Source organism: Salvelinus namaycush, chromosome 42, assembly GCF_016432855.1.
Source record: "Salvelinus namaycush isolate Seneca chromosome 42, SaNama_1.0, whole genome shotgun sequence".
NCBI lineage: Eukaryota > Metazoa > Chordata > Actinopteri > Salmoniformes > Salmonidae > Salvelinus > Salvelinus namaycush.
The window spans coordinates 7,589,373-7,614,498 of record NC_052348.1 but is presented as its reverse complement, the minus strand read 5'-3'; the positions used below and the strand labels follow the sequence as shown (position 1 = coordinate 7,614,498).

The 25,126-nt window shown below is 44.0% G+C and overlaps 1 protein-coding gene across 1 annotated transcript; it reads right to left on the bottom strand.

The window, feature by feature from the left end:
- Positions 1-3,020: 3,020 nt before the first annotated feature.
- LOC120034836 (zinc finger protein 777-like) lies at positions 3,021-10,494 on the bottom strand. Its single transcript, XM_038981484.1, has 7 exons — positions 10,484-10,494; positions 9,986-10,116; positions 9,640-9,813; positions 6,476-6,628; positions 5,974-6,085; positions 5,620-5,747; positions 3,021-4,174 (listed from the first exon to the last, which is right to left on the bottom strand). Exons 1-7 carry the CDS (start codon positions 10,491-10,493, stop codon positions 3,266-3,268), a joined length of 1,617 nt encoding a protein of 538 aa, XP_038837412.1. The 5' UTR covers position 10,494; the 3' UTR covers positions 3,021-3,265.
- Positions 10,495-25,126: the final 14,632 nt, after the last annotated feature.

The following is a 25,126-nucleotide window of genomic DNA, read 5'->3' as shown; positions in this document are numbered from 1 at the left end:
ATTAATGTCAGACTATTCACACACTTACTTTGAACACCAGGTGTCAGAAAGAGAAAGAAAACAGTTATCAGCTGAACATAACAGTATGCCACTGGGAGGACAGTAGCAGGTGACTCGACTGTGGTTTGTGACAACTAGGATTTCTCATTGCAGCCAATTCAATTGCCGAAATTCCATTAGTGACTTTATATATCGAGTTTTAATCACTTAATAATTCAGAAACAAAATTGATATCAGTAAAAACAATAAATAATTGATAGGTCTACCTTCACTTATTACTTTTGAACTTTTATTTGATCCTCGCTCCTCATGAGGGAGAGAATATCTTAAAGATGTGGGTTTTTAGTAACGGAATTTCAATCCACAAGGCAATGTTGGCATGGGTCTTCAACATCATCGTGTTTTGATGTATTTCTAATACCTTTTAAGACATTCTGGTAGACATTTTCTAAGGCCCCTTATCCATCTGTTTGACAAGAAATCAAAGCTTTTGTTTATTCAACATTTTGAGGTTGGAAAATTAGTGAACATGTATATATGCCTTAATTTCAGAAAAATAGACAGCTTTCATTTGACATGCTCCTATGAACGTCAGATGTTGGTGCTCATGGATCCATGCAAGTCACACATGCGCAAGAGGCCCCGCAACCTGGTCGTCACTAGTTACCAAAGCCACAAAGTCATAACCCCACCCCCCATCCTATTTCTACAATGTATCTTCTTAAAATGTGATTTTAAACCTAAACCTAACCGGAAATTAAGATCAAAAAGCACATTATTGTGTTTATAAATTGTTACAATATTGACTTTGTGATTGTGGTAACTAGTGGAAATGCCACAAGTCGGCCTCGGCCTTCCGCAAAATGTACGAACCTCTGGCCATTCCAGGTGGCACGGGAGTTCGCAGGGGACAATGCAAGACCCCGTCATCCCAGTAGTGTCAAGATCCTCGGTATCTCCTCCAACGGGCTCTTGCATTGTCCTCTGCGAACTTCTGTGCCACCTTCAGTTCCAGCAGCTGTAGTTTACTCCACAATACCCTGTTATGTTTCACTATATTGAATCACTCCGATATACTGGTATCACTCTGCGACAGAGGGATACATCCAAGGCGAGGATTTACAGATTTACTCCGGTGTACACCTGTGTCACGGCTGGGGTCCGCCCCTATATATAGACTCCATGGACGCGACACACGTTCTCTTTCATTTTCTCGGCGGACGTTCATATGGTTTGAGGTACAAACTTCCTGAAGTTCGCTTGGTAAGTCACTGGTAAGTGTAATATGTGTAAGTGTATTAATAATAATAAGTGTCTTAATATCTTGCGTGGAAGTAAACTCACTGGCTGTTTGCAGCTGGCCACGTGGCCAGCCCCTCTTGAGTGCTCCACTTGCTGCGCACGGTTGATGTGTTTCTTCCGCAGGTGGTTTGTCGTACTTGTGTTTCGTTAGAGTCCTGTTCACCCAGCTCATTGGTAGTACCTCTAACACAGACGGGCAAGGGCACCGGCTACAACCGCGGCATACCAGTTGTGGCTCTTGGTGCACTGGTGTGGAGGTTGTGCCAGAGTCATGCGTGGTGCAGTATGTCCTCCAATACCTGCAGTCTGGTTTGGATGAGGGCTTGGCAGCCTCTACACTGAGGGTATTTGGCTGCTATATCTGCCTGCCATGTGGGGTGGATGGACAGGCCAGTGGGGTGCCATCCCTTGGTCTCCAGTTTTATGAAGGGGGTTTGTCACCTGCGTCCAGCTAGGACCCTCTCAATGGTGAGCTGGGATCTGTATGTGGTCTTGGCAGCTTTGGCAAAGCCGCCTTTTGAACCGTTGGGAGTCTGCCACCCTGAAACACCTCTCTATGAAGGTGGCTTTCTTGGTAGCGATTACTTCCATGAAGAGGGTGGGTGAGCTCCATGCTCTTTCGGTAAGTTCTGAGTGCTACCGGATGGACCCCGGTGGGAGGAGTATATCTCTTCGCCCCAACCCTTCATTCCTCCCGAAGGTTCTGTCAGACAGGGATGCGAACATCCCTTTTATCCTGTCTGCTTACGACCCCCCGGCAGTGGCGGGGGAGTCTGGGCCTCCCTCCGGCATGCTGTGCCCTGTGCAGGCACTGGCTGCCTATGTGGAGCAGATATGGTCAGTGTGAACAACAGACCAGCTCTTTGTCTGCTATGGTAAGAGAGTCCTGATGCCTGGGCTATCAAAGCAGAGGCTCTCTCACTGGATCGTGGACACGATTACGACAGCATACCGCCTGGCTGGCAGGCCAGTGCTGGGATCTGTGGTGGCACAATCAACACGAGGTGTAGCTGTGTCCTGGGCTCTACTGAGAGGAGTGCCCCTCTCTGATATCTGTGCTGCGGCCAGCTGGGCTTCCTCTTACACCTTTGCTAGGTACTATCGGGTAAATGTGGCACCTCCCTCTGCGGTTTGTTCAGCAGTCCTCGGCGTCGCCGCCTCGTCCCGGGACTGTGCCGGGACCCCCCTTCCACATTGACGGCTCTTGCATCTCGATCCCGCGATGGGACTTCGCCGCTGGCTGGCCAGGTCCCTCTAGCACCGACTAAATCGGGTACGGGTATACCAATATATTGGAGTGATCCAATATAGTGAAACATAAAAGGTTACGTATGTAACCACGGTTATGTGAGCTATATGGGTTACTCCAATCCTTTACGGTGCTAGTGGCGCCTCAAATTATGTAGAGAACGTGTGTCGCGGCCATGGGGTCTATATATAGGGGCGGACCCCAGCCATACACGGGAGTAAATCTGTAAATCCTCATCTCGGATGTATCCCTACCCCACGTAGTGATACCAATATATTGGAGTGATCCATATAGCTCACATAACCGTGGTTACATACGTAACCTTCGTTATTGGTTGGCATCATAGTTCAAAGGTGCAGTTAAATGAAAAATGGATGCGTGCTGTTCTTGGAAGTATGGTACTGCTTGTTACACATCAAATCTCCTATGAGAAGTACTGTATCTTTCAAGCTGAGAGCAGACTTGTTTAGAAAAGTATAATTACTTTATTCCATTTACATTACCTCAGTAAGGTAAATATTAAACTGTCTTTGTTCTATCCTAGATGTACTGTCTCTTAAAAACAAGTATTTACACAAGCCTGTTTTTAAATTACAAGTTAATGAGGGGTATGTGATTAATTATCCTCTTACCCCAAGACACTTCACATGAGAACTATATTTCAGCCAAAGAATAGTTCCCAGACATCCCCTGCGTACTTCTCAAGCCACACTGCTATGATTTTTCCCCTTTGTGGACACTCTTATGTCTGATAAGGCTAGTCAAGAAGGAGAAGCTCTTGTAACATAGTTTGCACTTGAAGGGCTTCTCCTTGGTGTGAACGGTCTGGTGCCTCTTCACATAATTTGCATCAGCGAAGCGCTTCCCACATGTGGGGCAGGCATATGGCTTGTCGGCGTCCGTCCTAATACTCAGCCTCCCACATTGTGACCCAATGACACTAGAGGTAGAAGCAGGAGCCACCACCCTCAGGTGGTTAGTCTTTGAGTTCCCTCCTTGACCTCTAGCCATTGTTTGGGTATTGTTGGGATTGTGTGCTGTGTTATAAGCTAGATACCTCTTGTGATGAACACCCATTCTGACCCTGTCTGTATTGGTGGGGTAACCATGAAGTAACTGAGGAAGCCTAGATCCAGGTCCAGACCTTCTATGAACCAAGTCACCAGGCATTAGATGAAACCCTGAAGGAGAAGACAGACCTGCTGATAGACTACCACCAGGGGAGTCTCCCACTGCTCTCTGTGAAGGCTGAAGCCCAGGGTGACCTGCTCTGTTCCTCATGGATACTGTGGTGTTTGTATCATAGGAACAGGAGGGTCGATCTCTATCAGCCCCAGGCCCTGTATCATCCCTGCACTGAGACTGTGAAGAGAAGGGTCTGGGCTGCAGACTGGATCCCTGACTGGAGCCTCTGTCTTTTTGATATCCACCAGGACTGAGGTTGTTCAGTCCACCTGTCCACTGGTTTTGTTCTGTGTGGTCGTGGAGTCTCTGTCCCTTGTGGTTCTGTCCTGGCTTCAACCCGGGAAGGAAGAGTGATGGCTCCGGACCCAGGGTTCTGATCCGGGGCCAGTCTCTCCCACAAGCAACACCAGATATCAACTGGTCCTCGTGGACTGTAGACTGTAAACACAAATTGAACAGAAAAGCATAAAGGTTTATATAAGAAACTCTTTGTTGTACATACAGAAACATGACATTATAAAATGGTAACCACAGTCAAACACATCCCTAACACTGATTGAAATACTGTACCTAACAATATGGAGCCATTGGTGTTTATTATAAAAAACAATTCCATCCATTGATTCAAGAATTAAGTATGTTTTGGTTCAACTGAGATAAAGGAAACTCAGTCCCTGCAATGATCCATAAATAACCAAGTCAGTCAGCACAGACTCAGTTTTGTATTAAATTTCATCAACTTTGAAGAACAGTACTTTTATTGCACAAAATGATACGTGACAAGTAGAATAACTTTTCTCACTATGGTAACACTTAACATTTTCTGTAAATCTGGTACCCTCGCAATGATAAAATTTATTTTAGAATACTATGGTAAAGGTTAAACATTACACTCACAGCTTCACCACTTCATGCCAAATAAACATGAATTAAGGCACTATAATTTCCTCATTATAAAACACCAGCATCAACCAACAGGATAAGGTTGTAACTTTTCATTAGTGAAGAATTTTTATAGACATCATCACCATATCATCTACTCTACCTCATCATACTCATTCTTTCCTCAGTTCACCTCATCCAGTTCCCTATACCTCTAAAACCAAACTAATTGACTACAAAGTAACTAGTTCATGTCTCCCGTGTGGACCATTCAGGTGCATCTTCAACTGGTGCTGGTGGGAGAACCTCTTCTCAAACTGGGGGCAGCTGTAGGGTTCCTTCCCTGTGTGGACCCTCTGGTGCCTCTTCAGGCTGGACGATTGGGAGAAACTGCCCTGGCACAGGTGGCAACCAAATGGTTTCTCCCCCGTGTGAATCCTCTGGTGAATCTTCACCTGTTGGGGGAAGCTGAAGGCTTTCCCACAGAACGAACACGGGAACTGCCTCTCTGTGGCGCTGCCACCTTTACGGATTCTGTCTCTACTACTGTTATTTGTCAATGGGCTTGTGTAGCTATTTAGTGTTGAGGTACTGACATTGTCTGAGGTCTGGTTTAACATTAGGAGAGTGTGAGGAGAACGAAGGCCAAGAAGTGTCTGTGTTGTCGCAGGGTCCATGTTCCAGTTGCTAGATCCTATAGAAGGCAGGCTGAAGGCAGCACCTGTTAGGGGGTTAACCTGAGGCGCCATCAGTCTCTGTGAATCATAACTATAGGAGCAGGACGGAGCATCGCTAGCAGAGTCTGTGTCTGTTTTCTCCCGCCACATACCGACACCTCCCCGTCCCCGCAGACCAAATCGACACCTCACCCTTGCCTCAGACAATCTGTTGTCATGGATACTAAGTTTGGTCGTTGTTTTGTGTTCGACAGTCTGTTTCTGGTTGTGGTTAACAGTGTTGTTCCCCAGCCCAGAGTTGAGGACACTGTCCCATCCACTGACCTCCACTATGTCGTCACTGGTCCTGGCCTGCTCAGTGATGTTGTCCCCTGGAACCTTAGCTGCACCGGTCGGGGTCTGGAAATCCAAGATGGCCGCCCAGTCTCCTCTGTTATTATCCAGCCAATCACCTGAAGGTTACAAAATAGACTTTACAAACATGGCAGAGAACTGTACATATGGAGTTTTTTGTTGTTGTCAATTACCTGGTGAAGTTCATACATTGTGTGTTTTAGTATGTAAACATACATTTTACTGATTTCATTTTATGAGTGAAGAAAAAATAATAGCCAGGTGCGTCACTATTCCCATTGAAGATCTATTACTGTATGTAGGCTAAATGTATTTCTATCTTACCTTGCTCCACCATCTTTAGTCCACTCAGCAGGTCAATGCTCTCTGGTCCGTCCTCTATCGTCTCCTCTTTGACCAGCAGCAGATCAGGCTTCCCATCCTCCATGTCTACTGACTGTAAGAGATACAGAGTGAGAGGATGTTGGATCAAGAAATCTGATATGAGCACCCTGCTATGGAGCATCTTCTGATTGAGCAATGCGGGATTGATGTGATACTACACAAACGTGTTTGTTGAATTGATTACTTGACACTATTGGTTTGATAATTGAAAGGCATGGTCCCACACTTAAGACAAAATTAATCAAGACCTGGGCCCTTATCAATAAACAGTCTCAGCGTGGGAGAATTGATCGAGGATCAGGTCCCCGCTTGTCTATATAATATTAGTCATTATGATCTAAAAGGCAAAACTAATCCTAGATCAGCAATCCTACTCTGAAAGGCTTTGTGGATACGGGCACTGACCTAATAACATTCAGACTGTAGTTTACAGTGGGCTTACCTCTGTGAGACTGTGTGTTGTCCTATGCTGCTCAGCTGGGCGTTCAGGAGGAGGTGTAGTCTGGTTGTCTTCCATGACAATGGTCCCCTCAGGGTTTTCCAGACCCTCCTCACATCCCTCCTCCTTCACCAGCAGCACCTCTGGACCCTCATCCTGGAAGAGACAGCTTATACAGATTACATACATACACTCCCTCAGGTGTGTACATATACACACAGATAAAACACACTTTCAATATGGAGTGTTTACCCATCCCCACTATGTTTGAGTCCTATACTGTAGTTACAGAATGACTTCATGGGAGACATACAGTACCAGTCAAAAGTTTGGACATACCTACTCATTCAAGGGTTTTTCTTTATTTTTACTATTTTCTACGTTGTAGAATAATAGTGAAGACATCAACTATAAAATAACACATGAAATCATGTAGTAACCAAAAGTGTTCAACAAATCTAAATATATTTTATATTTGAGATTCTTCAAAGTAGCAACCCTTTGCCTTGACAGCTTTGCACACTCTTGGCATTCTCACAAGCAGCTTCATGAGGTAGTCACCTGGAATCCATTTCAATTAACAGGTGTGCCTTGTTAAGTTATTTTGTGCAATTTTTTTCCTTCTTAATGCGTTTGAGCCAATCAGTTGTGTTGTGACAAGGTAGGGGGGAATACAGAAGATAGCCCTATTTGGTAAAAGACCAAGTCCAAGAACAGCTCAAATAAGCAAAGAGAAATGACAGTCCACATTACTTTAAGACATGAAGGTCAGTCAATCTGGAACATTTCAAGAACTTTGAACGTTTCTTCAAGTGCAGTCGCAAAAACCAATCGAGCTATGATGAAATTGGCTCTTGTGAGGACCGCCACAGGAAAGTAAGACCCAGAGTTACCTCTGCTACAGAGGATAAGTTCATTAGAGTTACCAGCCTCAGAAATTGCAGCCCAAATAAATGCTTCAGAGTTCAAGTAACAGGCACATCAACATCAACTGTTCAGAGGAGACGGCATGAATCAGGCCTTCATGGTCAAATTGCCACTACAAGAAACAACTACTAAAGGACATCAATAAGAAGATTTGCTTGGGCCAAGAAACACAAGCAATGGACATTAGACAAGTGGAAATCTGTCCTTTGGTCTGATGAGTCCAAATTTGAGCTCTTTGGTTCCAACCGCTGTATCTTTGTGAGACGCAGAGTAGGTGGACGGATGATATCCGCATGTGAGGTTCCCACTGTGAAACATGGAGGAGGTGTGATGGTGCTTTGCTGTTGACACTGTCAGTGATTTATGTAGAATTCAAGGCACACTTAATCAGCATGGCTACAACAGCATTCTGCAGCGATACCCATCCCATCGGGTTTGGGCTTAGTAGGACTATCATTTGTTTTTCAACAGGACAATGACCGAACACACCTCCAGGCTGTGTAAGGGCTATTTGACCAAGGAGAGTGATGGAGTGCTGCATCAGATGATCTGGCCTCCACAATCACCCAACCTCAACCCAATTCAGATGGTTTGGTATAAGTAGGACCGCAGAGTGAAGGAAAAGCAGCCAACAAGTGCTCAGCATATGTGGAAACTCATTCAAGATCGTTGGAAAATCATTCAGGTGAAGCTGGTTGAGAGAATGCCAAGAGTGTGCAAAGCTGTCATCAAGGCAAAGGGTGGCTACTTTGAAGAATCTAAAATATATTTTGATTTATTTAACACTCTTGGTTACTATATGATTCCATGTGTTTTATTTCATAGTTTGTCGTCTTCACTATTATTCTACAATGTAGAAAATAGTAAAAAATTGGGAAAACCCTTGAATGAGTGGGTGTCAAGTTGACTGGTACTGTAAATATGACGTTGTTGGTCAAGTCATCAGACAAACCTGACTAAACTATTTTAACATGTACAGTAGGTGTTTGTTAGTGTGTGGGTCTAGAGTCAATGAAAGTCTTAGAATAAAAAGTTACATTTTTTGTTTATTAAACAAACAAGTGTTAAATACACCATATGAAAACCACACATACGTCTCAACTAAATCAGCATGAACATGATAACATTTTCTCACTAATTTTCTTGGGAAAGTTTGAACATCATATTGCCTACACAGCACAAATAATATGAAATACTTTTTAGGCTTAAATATGACAATCTGTGGATCTTTTCTGCTGACAACATTTAAAATTGTAAAAAAATGCCATTTGATCTAAAAGTCAGAAGATTGTGTGGAACGGTTACTTTCTATGCTATAGAGTAGAATGGTTTTTCTGCTGGTGTATCCTGAGGTATCTCCTCTCTGAGAACCTCTTCCCACAGTGCGTACAGGCGAACGGCCTCTCTCCCGTGTGGACTTTCAGGTGCATCTTCAAATGGTCCTGGCGGGAGAACCGCTTCTCACACTGGGTACAGCTGTAGGGTTTCTCCCCTGTGTGGACCCTCTGGTGCCTCTCCACCTTCTGGAGGCAGCTGAAGCCTTTGTTACAGAACATGCAGAGGAACCGTTTCTCTTTACTATTGCCTGATGTGGCTCCCCCTCCCTGAGCCGGGACTCTAGCCCTGTCGTTTGAGTTCAATACCTGATCGAAAAGGACGTGGCTGTGTGAATCGGAAGGCCCCATCGATGTGGACACTGGGTCTAGATCCCCGAACAGGTGTAAAGGGGAGTGGGTGGTGACATTTAGATCAGTCTCTAAGCTTTCCCTATAATCTAAGAAATCTCTGCCCTGTGAGTGTCCGTCTCCAAGGTGACTATCTGCATTCCATGTGGGAGGAGCTTCGCCCTCCACTTTCACAGTCACTTCATCTACCACTATAACCTCCCCTTCCTTATCTAGGCGCCTTTCAGAGTATACACTACTATTGTACTGGTTCCAGTCCCGTCTAGACAGATTAGTCTGTGTCTCTAATCCCAAGGGCATGTTGCCAGGGTCCATTTCTGTAGTGTAAGAATAAGACGGATCATCACCGCCAGTGTCTAACACATCACTATCACCACGGGAATGAACCATCCTCTGACTATGGTGAAATACTGGTAAATACTCTGAGCCGGGAGCAGGAGGACAGCCCAGTCTCTCTGGGTCTGATCTGTGGTCAGATCCTGTGTTTAAGAGCCTGTGTGTTACAGTTAATGTCTTGGTCTCTGACTTGAGGACGGCGTTCTGCGTTCCACTGACCTCCGTGATGCTGCATCTGATCCTGGGCTGCGCTGGGACGGTGGTGGGGTCCTCCGTGTCTACAGGGGGTGCTCCAGCTACTCCAGTCTGGATGTCTCTGCTGTGCCATGGGTCCTCCTCACCTTCAGACCTCTCCTGCTTGACCCCAGGACCTGCAGCCTCTGCATCTGCAGACTGACACAAGGATATCAATGTTGTAGGGAAGTTTCATAAGCTCCCCTATGGGAGATAAATGAGGATGTACATGTAAGCAAGTGAATAGCTGAGGGGAGCCTTTCTGAAATAAATGGGCCACATTTGATTTCCAAAGTAACTGTAATTTGTAATGAAATACTTTTACACTAACCTCGATCACAATAACGTGCTGGTTTGAGGTTCCACCACCCTCATCAACAGTGATTGGTTGGTCATCTCTCCATGTATTGTGTCCCGCTGGCTTCACAAAGCTCCTTTGGCCTCCAGTGGGATGTCCTTCACCTGAGAGTGATTGGGGTGAAAGAGGTGGTTAGGTTAGCTACTGTCAATGCTATACTGTACACTATTAACAATGTCTACAATCGGCAGGGATGTAAGGTAACACTTCTCATAACTTCCTGGAAAACCATTTATTGTATTGATCAATGTATTATGCATCATTGTTTTTGAGTAAATAGTCAATGCAGTAAATCAATGTTTAGAATATGATAGTCTCCTTGCGCAAGATTGCTAAGTAATCAGGTGAATTATTGCATACAGTCCAAAAATTGACCAAGAACCAATTATGGGTAACATTTTAACAGAGGGTAACAGGGCGTCAGGCACTGGGCTATTTATAATCCGCGACAGGCCACGCAGCAAAACGTACCTCTTGCCATTCCTCTGTATCGGTCAAGGATCTTGACACTACTGGGACGACTGGCGAGGACGCGCTCTCGCATTGTCCTCTCTGCGCGCTCCCGTGCCACCTTCAGTTCTAGTAGTTTCCTCCGCAATGCCCTGTTTTCTTTCCGGCTTTGAGTTATTTCCAAACGAAACACTGCATAGTCGTCGTCCACGAGTTTACAGATCTCTGCCACGGCTGCATTCGCTAGCACCTCCATAATGGAGGCTATTTGAGTGTGAAAAACCATACAGTTAGCCATTGTTAGCAGCTTAGCTAGCGTTACCTAGATAACATATATCAACCAAGTTCTGTCTCTAGAGCGAATTAAACACCACATGGGGTAATTATTCGATGCTGTGCAGTTAAATGAGTCATATGAGTTACAGGTTGTTAATAAACGTCTAAATAACAACAAAAACGCTAACGTGGAAATTGTTTCTTGGTCACTGTTCACTTCCCTTTCTTCTTCGTATGCGTTTCCGGTAAGCTAGAAGATGTGTGGCGTAACCTATTGCTGCTGCCTTTTACAGATCGGAGTGTGAATTGCACATTTTGTCACAAAAATGGGGGGGCGGGGGCACAGCAATTGCTCCATCCAACCCTACACATACACTGAGTGTACAAAACATTAGGAACACCTTCCTAATATTGAGTTGCATCCCCTTGTGCCCTCAAAACATCCCCAATTAGTTGGGTATGGACTACAAGGGTTTGAAAGCATTCCACAGGCATCCTGGCCCATGTTGATTCCAATGCTTCCAACATTTGTGTCAAGTTGCCTGGATGTCGTTTGGATGGTGGACCATTCTTGATTCCCATGGTTAACTGTTGAGCGTGAAAAACCCAGCAGTGTTCTTGACAAACTCAAACCGGTGTGCCTGGCACCTACTACCATACCCTGTTCAAAGACACATCTTTTGTGTTGCCCATTCACCCTCTGAATGGCACACACAAATGTCTCAAGGCTTAAAAATCCTTCTTTAACCTGTCTCCTCCCCTCCATCTACACTGATTGTGGATTTAACAGGTGACATTATTAAGGGATAATAGCTTTCATCTGGTCAGTCATGTCATGGAAAAAGCAATGTCCTAATGTTTAGCACACAGTGTATATACAGTTGAAGTCAGAAGTTTACATACACTTATGGAGTCATTAAAACTCATTTTTCAAATACTCCACAAATTCCTTGATAACAAACTATAGTTTGGGCAAGTAATTTTTCCAACAATTGTTTACAGACAGATTATTTCACTTATAATTCACTGTATCACAATTCCAGTGGGTCAGAAGTTTACATACACTAAGTTGACTGTGCCCTTAATTTTCTGGAATTTTCCAAGCTGTTTATGTAATGGCTTTAGAAGCATCTGATAGGCTAATAGACATAATTTCAGTCAATTGGAGGTGTACCTGTGGATGTATTTCAAGGCCTACCTTCAAACTCAGTGCCTCTTTGCTTGACATTATGGGAAAATCAAAAGAAATCAGCCAAGACCTCAGAAAAAAAGTTGTAGACCTCCACAAGTCTGGTTCATCATTGGTAGCAATTTCCAAATGCCTGAAGGTACCACGTTCATCTGTACAAACAATAGTACGCAAGTATAAACACCATGGAACCATGCAGACCATCAGCCATCGCTCAGGAAGAAGACGCGTTCTGTCTCCTAGAGATGAATGTACTTTGGTGCAAAAAGTGAAAATCAATCCCAGAACAATAGCAAAGGACCTTGTGAAGATGCTGGAGGAAACCGGTACAAAAGTATCTATATCCACAGTAAAACAAGTCCTATATCGACATATCTTGAAAGGCCGCTCAGCAAGGAAGAAGCCACTGCTCAAAAACCGCCATAAAAGAGCCAGACTACGGTTTGCAACTGCACATGGGGACAAAGATCGTACTTTTTGAAGAAATGTCCTCTCGTCTGATGAAACAAAAATAGAACTGTTTGGCCATAATGAACATCGTTATGTTTGGAGGAAAAAGGGGGAGGCTTGTAAGCCGAAGAACCTCATCCCAACCGTGAAGCACGGGGGTGGCAGCATCATGTTGTGGGTGTGCTTTGCTGCATGAGGGACTGCTGCACTTCACAAAATAGATGGCATCATGAGGCAGGACAATTATGTGGATATATTGAAGCAACATCTCAAGACATCAGGCAGGAAGTTAAAGCTTGGTCGCAAATGATTCTTCCAAATGGAGAATGACCCCAAGCATACTTCCAAAGTTGTGGCAAAATGGCTTAAGGACAACAAAGTCAAGGTATTGGAGTGGCCATCACAAAGCCCTGACCTCAATCCTATAGAAAATTTGTGGGCAGAACTGAAAAAGCGTGTGCGAGCCAGGAGGCCTTCAAACCTGACTCAGTTACACCAGCTCTGTCAGGAGGAATGGGCCAAAATTCACCCAACTTATTGTGGGAAGCTTGTGGAAGGCTACCCGAAACATTTGACCCAAGTTAAACAATTTAAAGGCAATGCTACCAAATACTAATTGAGTGTATGTAAACTTCTGACCCACTGGGAATGTGATGAAAGAAATAAAAGCTGAAATAAATTATTCTCTCTACTATTATTGACATTTCATATTCTTAAAATAAAGTGGTGATCATAACTGACCTAAGACAGGGAATTTTTACTAGGATTAAATGTCAGGAATTGTGAAAAATGGAGTTTAAATGTATTTGGCTAATGTGTATGTAAACTTCTGACTTAAACTGTACCACTATACCCCAAAACCCCACCACCCCTATCCCACTACTTTAACCCTACCAGATCCTACTCCAGGCCAACAGCCTTGGAGGATGGAACCCCTGTCGCCTTCTCTTAAACCCCCTGTAGATGTTCTGCACTAAAATCTCTTACACCTGCTGCCACTACCACATCTATTTTCTGGGATTTACATTCCATCAATGCAGTACAATTAATAACCATAGCACCCTAACATACTAATACTCAGCCTCTTTTTTCAATGTGTCAATCACTCTTGAGTCATCTGGGACCCACGAGCTAAGCCCAAGGGACTACTAGGGGGGCACTTGAACATTCGTAGTGTCATTCCAAAAAGTGATCAAATTCAACATCTACTCACAGACTCCAACCTTGACTTCCTCTGCCTCTCAGAGACATGGCTCCATAAAAACTCTCCATATGCTGCTTTGATTGTGCCTGGCTACAATGTTTTCAGGAGAGACATGATTGAAGGAAGAGGAGGGTGTGTGATGATTTACATTAAAGAACATATCCGATGTAAACAAATTGAGTGGTCATGTGATAATGAACTAGAATGTATTGGCCTGAACGTTACACTGTCTCCCCAAATGTCTTTTACCCTTATTGGAATGTATAGGCCACCTTCCACCAAAAGTGTGTTTTTTGATCAGTTTAATAACATGCTTAGGGAATGTGATTTTGGGAAAGAGGTCATCTTAATGGGAGATTTTAATATTAATTATGAAGACAAGTCTTGTAGGAAAACCCTCAAACGGATCACTAATACCTTTGACCTTACACCGCTAGTTAAAGGGCCAACCAGGGTGACTTGTTGCTCTAAAACACAGATTGATTTGGTGTTCAGTAATAAACCAGAGATAGTGACTAAATCATTCAATATGGTTACTGGGCTATCTGATCATAATCTGACACTTATAGCCAGAAAGCTGTCTAAGAGCAGGTTTAACCTCTCTACTGTTAGAAAGCCGGATCAACTAAGAATACCTAAGAGTGAATTAAACTATTTTGAAAACACAATTAAGGGAATTAACTGGAATGATCTCTTGTCCTATACAGACGTGGAAGCTGATAGTCAGGTTTTTCTATCCGCAATCCAGACTACAATAAATGGTTTCCTAAAGAAAATCAAATCCAAACCTGGCCAAAAGAGCACTCTTCCTTGGCTAAATGGAGAAATCTGGAAATTGATGAAAGAACGAGATTATGCTCTAAAAATAGCCCTAAGATCCAAATTAGAGCATGACAGACGTAGGTTTACCATGTTGAGAAATAAGGTGATGAAAGAAATCAGACAGGCCAAGGCAAACTTTTTTATTAACATAATTGGTGAAGCAAAGGGAAATTCTAAATTGATCTGGGAGAATCTAAAAAAGTTAACAGGGAAAGACCATAGTAACACTGCAAAAAGACTAGAAATCATGGTGAATAACAATCTAACACAGGATGCAGTCGAAATAGCAATAGCCTTCAATTCCTACTTTATTGACGCTGTCAGGGTACTGACACAGAACCCCTCCACTGGTTTCTTGGGCTCAGTGCTAGTAAATGACACTCAACCTGTCTTCATCATAAGGGAGGTTTCTGAGTCAAAGGTGAACAAGGTGATTAGCTCACTAAAGAACTCTAAAGCCAAAGATGTGTTTGGGCTGGACTCTACCTTTCTTAAAAACTACAAAGAGTCACTCATTGGCCCCATTACTAAGGTCACCAACACATCTATTGGTCTCGGGGTGTCTCCAAGGGTATGGAAGTCGGCCATAATAACGGCCATCTTTAAATCGGGCGACCCTGCTTACGTGAGTAACTACAGGCCCATTAGTATACTACCTGTGGTGTCAAAGGTTGTTGAAAAGTGTGTAGCAGAACAACTGATTGCCCACCAAAACAACAGCCCCTTCACAGTACACTCCATGCAGTTTGGCTTCAGAGCGAAACACTCCACAGAAACGGCCAACTGCTTTCTTCTGGAAAATGTGAAGTCCAAGATGGACAATGGGGGCGTTGTTGGGGCTGTGTTTCTGGACCTAAGGAAGGCTTTTGATACTGTTAACCATGATATTCTCATCACAAAATTGTCCAAGTTCAACTTTTCCCCCGATGCCTTGAGATGGATGAAATCATACCTTGAAGGCAGAACTCAGTGTGTCAGAGTGAGCAATGAGCTGTCGCCCACTCTTAGCTATGATGTGGGCGTGCCCCAAGGGTCAATACTGGGGCCCCTCCTGTTCAGCCTGTACATTAATGATCTGCCTTCTGTCTATACTGGGTCTGAAGTTCAAATGTATGCAGATGATACAGTGATATATGTGCATGCAAAGAGCAAACAACAAGCTGCACAAGAACTCACTACTGTAATGGTCCAGGTTACAAAGTGGCTTAGTGACTTGTGTTTGCATCTCAATGTGAAAAAAACTGTTTGCATGTTCTTCAAAAAGAGGGCAACAGATGCTACTGAGCCAGATGTCTATGTGTCAGGGGAGAAGCTCCAGGTGGTATCTGATTTTAAGTACCTTGGCATCATACTTGATTCCAACTTCTCTTTTAAAAAGTATGTGAAAAAGGTAATTCAGATAACCAAATTCAACCTAGCTAATTTACGATTTATACGAAATTGTTTGACTACAGAGGTAGCAAAACTGTACTTCAAATCTATGATACTCCCCCACTTAACATACTGCTTGACTAGTTGGGCCCAAGCTTGCTGTACAACATTAAAACCTATTCAGTCTGTCTACAAACAGGCTCTCAAAGTGCTAGGAAGCCCAATAGCCATCATCGCTGTTACATCCTCAGAAAGCATGAGCCCCTGAGTTGGGAAAATCTTGTGCAATACACCGACGCATGTCTTGTATTCAAGATCCTAAATGGCCTGGCTCCCCCTCCACTGAGTATTTTTGTTAAACAGAAAACCCAAACATATGGCAGCAGATCCACAAGGTCTGCCATGAGAGGTGACTGTATAGTTCCCTTAAGGAAAAGCACCTTTAGTAAATCCGCTTTCTCTGTGAGAGCTTCCCATGTCTGGAATACACTGCCATCAGACCCACATAACTGCACCACATATCACACTTTCACAAAATGCATGAAGACATGGCTAAAGGTCAATCAGATTTGTGAACATAATCCCTAGCTGTGTATTGCCGCTTTCCATGTTGTCTGTTGTCTGTAGCTTGTGAGGTGTGGAAACACTTTGTTGCTTTTATGAATTTTGTGTTGCTGCTTTTTGTTCTATGTTGCTCTGTCTGTATGCTACGTCTTGCTTGTCCTATGTTGCTCTGTCTGTATGCTACGTCTTGCTTGTCCTATGTTGCTCTGCGTGTGCTCACTGCTCAATGATTGTCTATATTGTAATTGTTTTTAATAACCTGCCCAGGGACTGCGGTTGAAAATTAGCCGGCTGGCTAAAACCGGCACTTTTACTGAAACGTTGATTAATGTGCACTGTCCCTGTAAAAATAAAATAAACTCAAACTCATTGGTTCAAATTACAAATATGTCAAAGAACTATAAACTCCATCATAATTATCAATTACACAAATTACCTTAAAATCAGTATTACAAATTACCTTAAATTCATTACCCAAATGGCCCTCCCATGAGGCTGATCAGACCACACAGGAAAGCCATGATAGAGGTCAAAAGTCATACCACCCTTTCAAAGAAGTGTTTCTTACTATATTAGACAAATTAAAGAAAAGCCGTCAAACATTTTCTACATGTTGTATCCCAGGTTCCCAGAACATTTCTTTATCCAAAGAATTCACGTGTTTAATTAAAACTCAGAAAACAAAACTTCAAAAATTCCATGTGTGTGTAACTTCTAAAATTCCATGTGTGTGTGTACGTACCCCTTTAAGATATCGTGGCTCTAGGAAAAATGGAAATCTCCTTTACGATATCGTGGCACTCCTTCTGTCTTTACAGAGTCTGAAGTTCCAATGTATGCAGATGATACAGTGATCAAATAGTAAGCAACAAGCAAAACAAGAACTTACTACAAAGAAAACAACTGATGCCCCTGAGACAGATGTCTATGTATCAAGGGAAAGAGCTCCAGGTGGTATCCGATTTTAAGTACCACGGCATCATACTTGATTCCAACCTCCCTTTTAAAAAGCAAGTGAAAAAGGTAACTCAAATAACCAAATTCAACCTAGATAACTTCCAAAACATATGAAATTGTTTGACTACAGAGGTAACAAACTGTACTTAAAATCTATGATACTCCCCTACTTAAAATACTACTTAACTAGTTTGGCCCAAGCTTGCTTTACAACATTAAAACCCATTCAGTCTGTCTGCAAACAGTCTCTCAAAATGCTTGATAGGAATGCCCTGCCATTAGACACACACAACTGTGATTAATGTGCACTATCCCTGTAAAATAAAATTAACTCAACCTGCAATCCACTTTACTGACCTGACATTGTTCCACGTAATGGAAACAGATTATAATGTTAGAATACATTAACTTCCTGTTCCAATTCACTGGTGTTACCTAAACAATCAAACCAAGAATCAATAACCAGAAACTATCACAAAACTTTTTACCATTCAACTATTCAGACCTGAATCCCTTACAGCCAAATATATAGCCCAGCGAGCACAATTAGCTCACCTATTCTTACCAGTAGGCGAAAATATAACCCCTACTCAAACAACGTTCTGCCTTACCTCTATCGTAAAATTTTAGAAAAAAAATCAACTTCCTCTTCTCTTTCGGCTTCACACTTATGAAATGTCCAAGACTTAAAAGTAACATGTAATTCGGCAAATTTATAACCTACATCAGTCAATCCATAAGAATAAAAAAACACATTTCGGTGGGCACAACTCTATCGCAATTATCTCGCCGCTATTATTTAGAATTCATTAGATTTAGGTAACTGTCTCTTCTATGATTCAGTAATTTAAATACGATTCCATTCTCAATACGTTATTCCAGCAGACCATTTAGGCAACAGACAACGTACTACATCGAAATCGCCTCGCTATTATTTAGAATGAATTAGTCTTTCAATTTAACCTAAACAAGCTATTAAAACGTTCAGTTTATATCTTAAACAAACACTAACAACCATACCTTTCCAGGCAAAACATATCAATAGTTGAATTACAATCAGAAACCCAGATTTTAGTCAATGTGTGGTAGGTGAAAATTATACCCCTGGACCACCAAAGCTATTGAACTGATGAAGACTCCTCGCCAATAACCCTATTTATAATTGTCTGTAGTCGTAAAATCAGGTACGTACTACCGAGACAATTCCCAGAAAATAGCCCTAATTTAAAGGTCCAAGCATTTCTCCGGCGATGATTCTCGTTGTCTCTGCCTCTCTCTTTCTCTCTGTATGTCCCCTTATCTTCTCTTTTCCTTTCCTCTCTTGACTTTTTTCACTCTCTCTATCTCCTACTCAGAATTTAGGAATAATTACTATTGTGACTTTTGATAAGTTATTAGGTCTCACACACACATAATTTTTCCCCTGCTGATATCCTTCTTGTAACTTTCTCTCACCCTTTCTCTACACTTGCCTTCTTACCTTCTTTTCCAGGCTTCAGACAGCCAGGTTTCTAACCCTCGACCTGCTGTTTCCCTTGACTATCTACACATGTCTTATGTATCTACTTTATCATTAATTCAAAATTTTCTACATCTAGACGTCTCTCAAATTCATACTTCTTTATCCATTTTGGGCATTAGATTTACCTCTCATCCCCGGTTAATTCCGGGACCCCCTTTGAGGATTTACTACCCATGTTATTCAATTACCTTTCCTTGTTATTCTGCTTCTTCTCACGATCTACAGTATATCACAAAAGTGAGTACACCCCTCACATTTTTGTAAATATTTGAGTATATCTTTTCATGTGACAACACTGAAGAAATGACACTTTGCTAACAATGTAAAGTAGTGAGTGTACAGCTTGTATAACAGTGTAAATTTGCTGTCCCCTCAAAATAACTCAATACACAGCCATTAATGTCTAAACCGCTGGCAACAAAAGTGAGTACACCCCTAAGTGAAAATGTCCAAATTGGGCCCAATTATCCATTTTCCCTCCCCGGTGTCATGTGACTCATTAGTGTTACAAGGTCTCAGGTGTGAATGGGGAGCAGGTGTGTTACATTTGGTGTCATCGCTCTCACACTCCCTCATACTGACTGGTCACTGGAAGTTCAACATGGCACCTCATGGCAAAGAACTCTCTGAGGATCTGAAAAAAAGAATTGCTGCTCTAGGCTATAAGGCCTGGGCTATAAGAAGATTGGCAAGACCCTGAAACTGAGCTGCAGCACGGTGGCCAAGACCATACAGCGGTTTAACTGGACAGGTTCCACTCAGAACAGGCCTCGCCATGGTCGACCAAAGAAGTTGAGTGCACGTGCTCAGCGTCATATCCAGAGGTTGTCTTTGGGAAATAGACATATGAGTGCTGCCAGTATTGCTGCAGAGGTTGAAGGGGTGGGGGGGTCAGCCTGTCAGTGCTCAAACCATACGCCGTACACTGCATCAAATTGGTCTGCATGGCTGTCGTCCCAGAAGGAAGCCTCTTCTAAAGATGATGCACAAGAAAGCCCGCAAACAGTTTGCTGAAGACAAGCAGACTAAGGACATGGATTACTGGAACCATGTCCTGTGGTCTGATGAGACCAAGATAAACTTATTTGGTTCAGATGGTGTCAAGCGTGTGTGGCGGCAACCAGGTGAGGAGTACAAAGACAAGTGTGTCTTGCCTACAGTCAAGCATGGTGGTGGGAGTGTCATGGTCTGGGTTGCATGAGTGCTGCCGGCACTGGGGAGCTACAGTTCATTGAGGGAACCATGAATGCCAACATGTACAGTGACATACTGAAGCAGAGCATGATCCCCTCCCTTCGGAGACTGGGCCGCAGGGCAGTATTCCAACATGATAACGACCCCAAACACACCTCCAAGACGACCACTGCCTTGCTAAAGAAGCTGAGGGTAAAGGTGATGGACTGGCCAAGCATGTCTCCAGACCTAAACCCTATTGAGCATCTGTGGGGCATCCTCAAACAGAAGGTGGAGGAGTGTAAGGTCTCTAACATCCACCAGCTCCGTGATGTCGTCATGGAGGAGTGGAAGAGGACTCCAGTGGCAACCTGTGAAGCTCTGGTGAACTCCATGCCTAAGAGGGTTAAGGCAGTGCTGGAAAATGATGGTGGCCACACAAAATATTGACAGACACTTTGGACATTTTCACCTAGGTTTGTACTCACTTTTGTTGCCAGCGGTTTAGACATTAATGGCTGTGTGTTGAGTTATTTTGAGGGGACAGCAAATTTACACTGTTATACAAGCTGTACACTCACTACTTTACATTGTTAGCAAAGTGTCATTTCTTCAGTGTTGTCACATGAAAAGATATACTCAAATATTTACAAAAATGTGAGGGGTGTACTCACTTTTGTGATATACTGTATGTGTATGTGCTTTTAAAACTCTGATCTCTTCTCACAATCTATGTGTCTCACAATTGATGTGTATGTCACTACTCCCTATGTGTGTGCTCCCACTCTATGCTCACAATCTATGTGTATCTCTTAACCTATGTGTGCATTTCCTTTCTTGAAACTTTATCTATAGAGGTGTCTTTCGATCGGACATTAGGTCTCACACGTCTACAACTATAAGCTATTTTCCAGGGGTCGTAAGGCCCTAGTTAGCAGCCTATTTTTCTCTTGTTCCTTGTGACTTTTGACTCGTTAATATCTCGTATCTCACCCCGCTATATTAGGCTTCACTTTTCCTTTCTTCCTTTTTGGACTTTATTTCAGTATTGTCTTTTGAATCGGATCTATGGTTAATTCACTCTTGTTAATTGACCACTTGAGTTATTTTGTTCGCATAGAATTACCGTCCTATCTCTATTTCATATCCTCTCCTCTCCTCAATTTAGGACTTTATTTAGCTATGTCTTTTGAATCGGATCTATGGGTAATTTACCACATGTTAATTAACCATTTAAGTTATCCTATTTGCACAAAATCACCGTCCTCTCACAGCACCTATTTTATATCCCTTGTTAATAACCTCTCTGCCTTTTCTCACAGACCTCAATTATTAAGCTAGTTTTATTTATGGTCGTGCACATGTACCTCAGGTCTTCGCGGACCTGATTGATTTCGTTAATACACAAAGTATTAAACCGTCACGGTGAATCTGTTTAGAATACCGTAAGTTCCTATCCTTGATTAATTCTATGTGTTTAGAATTTCAAGTCCAAGATGTCTTAAAATATTCCCCCAAATTCGTGAATAAAGATTTACTGACCTTGTCTTGTAGACTGGGAAAAGCAATGTCGGTAGGATTCCGTCACTGTCTCTGTCACCCTTATATATATACCGGCCTGTTATGGAACCCCACTGTCAGGGGACAGGTCTTTAATTTACGGGTCAAAGACCCGCCCGTGCACGGTTTTCGGCGTGTTACCTTCGGATGGCAGGGACAGGTATTGGAATCCGTCTCAAAGGACCAAATTGTTATGAGAATTTTGTTATCAATGTTCATAAACTTCAATTAATCTACCCAGTCTGCAACCCAGAGTTTGTAAGATTCTGGTTGAATGAAACAGATAAGAGTCCCAGCACAATAGTCAAAATGTTTATTCACGGGAACGTTCCAAATGCAAACCCAGTCTTTATAACACACACTGTAGCGCCACAACACAAACAAGTTAAAATCTTAAGCTACGCCTTGCTCAGACAGTCGGTGTTTTTCCATTACACAGATACATTGTTTAATCTGCAACATGTTTCATAATTTTCTGCAAGCCTAACAGTTTCTCCCCTCCACGGGTGGAGATAGAATGTCCTGTAAGGAACACAGAGGTACAGCTTGTCTGTCGATAGCTCCTCTTATCATTTGTTTCACACTTGCACCCTGCTTACATACTAAAAAGGAACAAAAGGTCCTTGTTCTAATTCTGACTAAAACTACACACATCATCAGATTATAGTTTTATGATTCTAATACATTTTATACAATTATATGGTTTCAGAGTGGAATTATTTAATCATTATCTTTAAACATATAAATTATTTTATCAATAGCCCAGGCTGTGGAAACGTACCGATCTACATGGGAGTTGCTAAAAGGGGACAAGGAGGACCGGAAGGACTCTGCCAAGAACGTTCCCCGATTAACCCCGACATGTCCGCCACCAAAACCAAAACATCCAAACCCGCTCCGGACGTGGGAGAAGTCATCCCCCACACAGCAGGGTCGGTGCTATAAATGCCCGTCTCCGGACCATTATGCCCCACAATGTCCCAGAAAGGACGAGGCCATGGCCACTGAGTCATCGCTGCCCGTCCCCACACAGCCCTGCCCGAGAGGGCAGGATCGCCCCTGTTGGTTAGCAGAAACAGCCCCAGCCCCAGAGATTCCAGTTCGAATAGAAGGATGAGACGTGGTAGCCATTCCCGACTCCGGAAGTATGGTTCCGTTAGTGGAGGAGCAGATGGTGACCACAGCAATACTGCTACCAGACAAAGTAGCCGTGTCCTGTATCCATGGAGACATCCACTATTATCCCATCGTGAGTCTGTCCATTCTCCCCCCGAATGGAAGGTGTACAGTCAGGGCCGGGAAAGTACCCCAGCTGAAGGTGCCATTATTGATCAGTAGAGACTGTCCCCTATACAAGGAGCTTCGGCAGACGACTTTACGCACCTTACAAAGGGGATCAGGTCTCTCTATCACATGCCAAAGTCCGGGCCACCGTAGGGGGGCAGGAAAGCAGAGAAAGAAAAATCCAAGTCCAAGCCCGAGGAAACGTAGCCTCGTCCTCTGGAGCAGAGGAAGACATACAAACCCAACGCCTCCAACAGCTATTCCAGGAAACCTCAGATGAAGACACCTGCGAAGTGTTATACATGACGGAGGAAGGAAGGAGCAACCAGAGGCTACGGGATATATTTGAAGCCCCGTCAGAGGAGGGAACCTGGAAGGGATTCTCCTGGGCACCCCCGACGGAGATGGGAAACAAATTCCACACCCCTTTACCGAGGTCGACCTGCCCCAAGAATTAAAGGGACAGTTCGGCACCGTTCAGCATAGAGACCCAGACCTACGGGATGCCATGAGGAAGGTGAAGGTGATCGATGGGAGAAATATCGACGGATCAAGTGAGAGCCCTCTCTTCCCTACTATGCAATCAGGCGGGGCCTCTTGTATTGGGTCGTGCAACGAAGGGGGGAAAACAGGAATTACTAATGGTGCCTAGACCATACAGGGATACTGTCCTACAGTTAGCCCATTCCCACGTCCTAGGAGGAAACCTGGCACGGGACAAAAACGATTGACAGAATCATGCAGAGGTTCTATTGGCCCCGTGTCACCCGAGATGTGGCCAGGTATTGTAGGACGTGTGATCAATGTCAGCGTATGGCCCCACGGCCACACCTGTGATTCCTCTTCCATTATAGAGACCCCCTTCGAACGCATAGCTATGAACCTCGTGGTACCTCTCCCGAAAATGCCAGAGGACACGAATACATCCTGGTTGTCGTAGATTATGCTACCAAATTCCCTGAGGCCATACCCCTTCGCAACATGTCGTCAAAGGGAATCGCCAAGGAATTGTTCATGCTGTTCTCCCAAGGGGGGCCTTCCCAAGACGATCCTAACCGACCAGGGAACCCCGTTCATGTCCCGGTTGATGAAGGACCTGTGTCGGTTATACCAGGTTCAACAGATACATACAAGCATATTCCACCCACAGACAGACGGTTAGTGCGAACGCCTGAACAAAACTATTAAAAGCATGTTGAGAAGAGTGGTGACCAGAGCGGGAAAAACTGGGACATGCTTCTGCTCCACTTAATGTTTGCCCTGCGAGAAGTACCCCAGGCGTCCACAGGGTTTCCCCCGTTCTAATTGCTGTACGGCAGACCATGTCGAGGGATCCTCGACTTAGCCAAAGAGACCTGGGAGGCCCAACCCTGCCCATTCCGGTCGACGATAGAACATGTTACCCCTGATGCGGGACCGCCTGTTGGCAGTCTGGCCCATGGTAAAGGAGCATATGGAGAAGGCTACGATAAGTCAGCGACACCCAGGGAGTTCACCGTGGGAGAGAAAGTTACGGATACTCGTGCCCACGGCCAAACACTGCTTGCTGACACAGTGGAGGGGGCCCTACGAGGTAACGGAAAGGATCTCACTGGTCAATTACCGCATCAAGCAACCTGACAGGAGGAAGAAGGTCCAACTCTATCATATCAACCTGCTGAACAAGTACCATGGAAGAGAGGGTGTGTCTTTGATGGCAGTGGAGGACAAGGAAAAAGAGGAGGCCCCACTACAGGTGCGCCATTGCCAAACTCTCCAGCCGGAGCAGTCGAGATGGCTAGACAAGCTGATTATGCAATTTGGCAGGGTATTCTCTCCCTTACCAGGGCAAACACCATATCCACACCGAACCCGGCAAGAAGGTGCATATCCGCCCTTACAGGAGGCACGCCGAGTCAACGCAAAGAACGAGGTAAGGGAGATGCTCAGGATGAGGGTGATCGAGCCATCTATGAGTGAGTGGTCCAGTAACATAGTCCTTGTCCCCAAACCCGATGGTAGTATGAGGCTCTGCAATGACATTAGCGGCGTAAACGCCATCTCTACGTTTGACGCGTGTCCCACGCCCTGCGTGGATGAACTCTTGGAGCGCTTGGGAAAGGCCAAGTTCATCACCACCCTGGAACTGACGAAGGGATATTGGCAAGTGCCTGTAGCTCCGGAGGACCGCCCAAAGACTGCCTTCGCCACACTGGAGGGGCATTTTCAGTATGTGAGGATGCCCTTTGGACTGCATGTGGCTGCGGCGACTTTCCAACGCCTCATGGATAACATTCTACGGCCCCATCAAGA

What these genes read in the sequence shown, in the direction of transcription:
- LOC120034836 (XM_038981484.1), bottom strand. An exon ending in AGCACGTTATTGTGATCGAG is followed by an intron (nt 9,814 to 9,985) that starts GTTAGTGTAAAA and finishes TCCTTGTGTCAG; the next exon opens with TCTGCAGATGCAGAGGCTGC. An exon ending in TCAGATGCAGCATCACGGAG is followed by an intron (nt 6,629 to 9,639) that starts GTCAGTGGAACG and finishes TGTCTCTTCCAG; the next exon opens with GATGAGGGTCCAGAGGTGCT.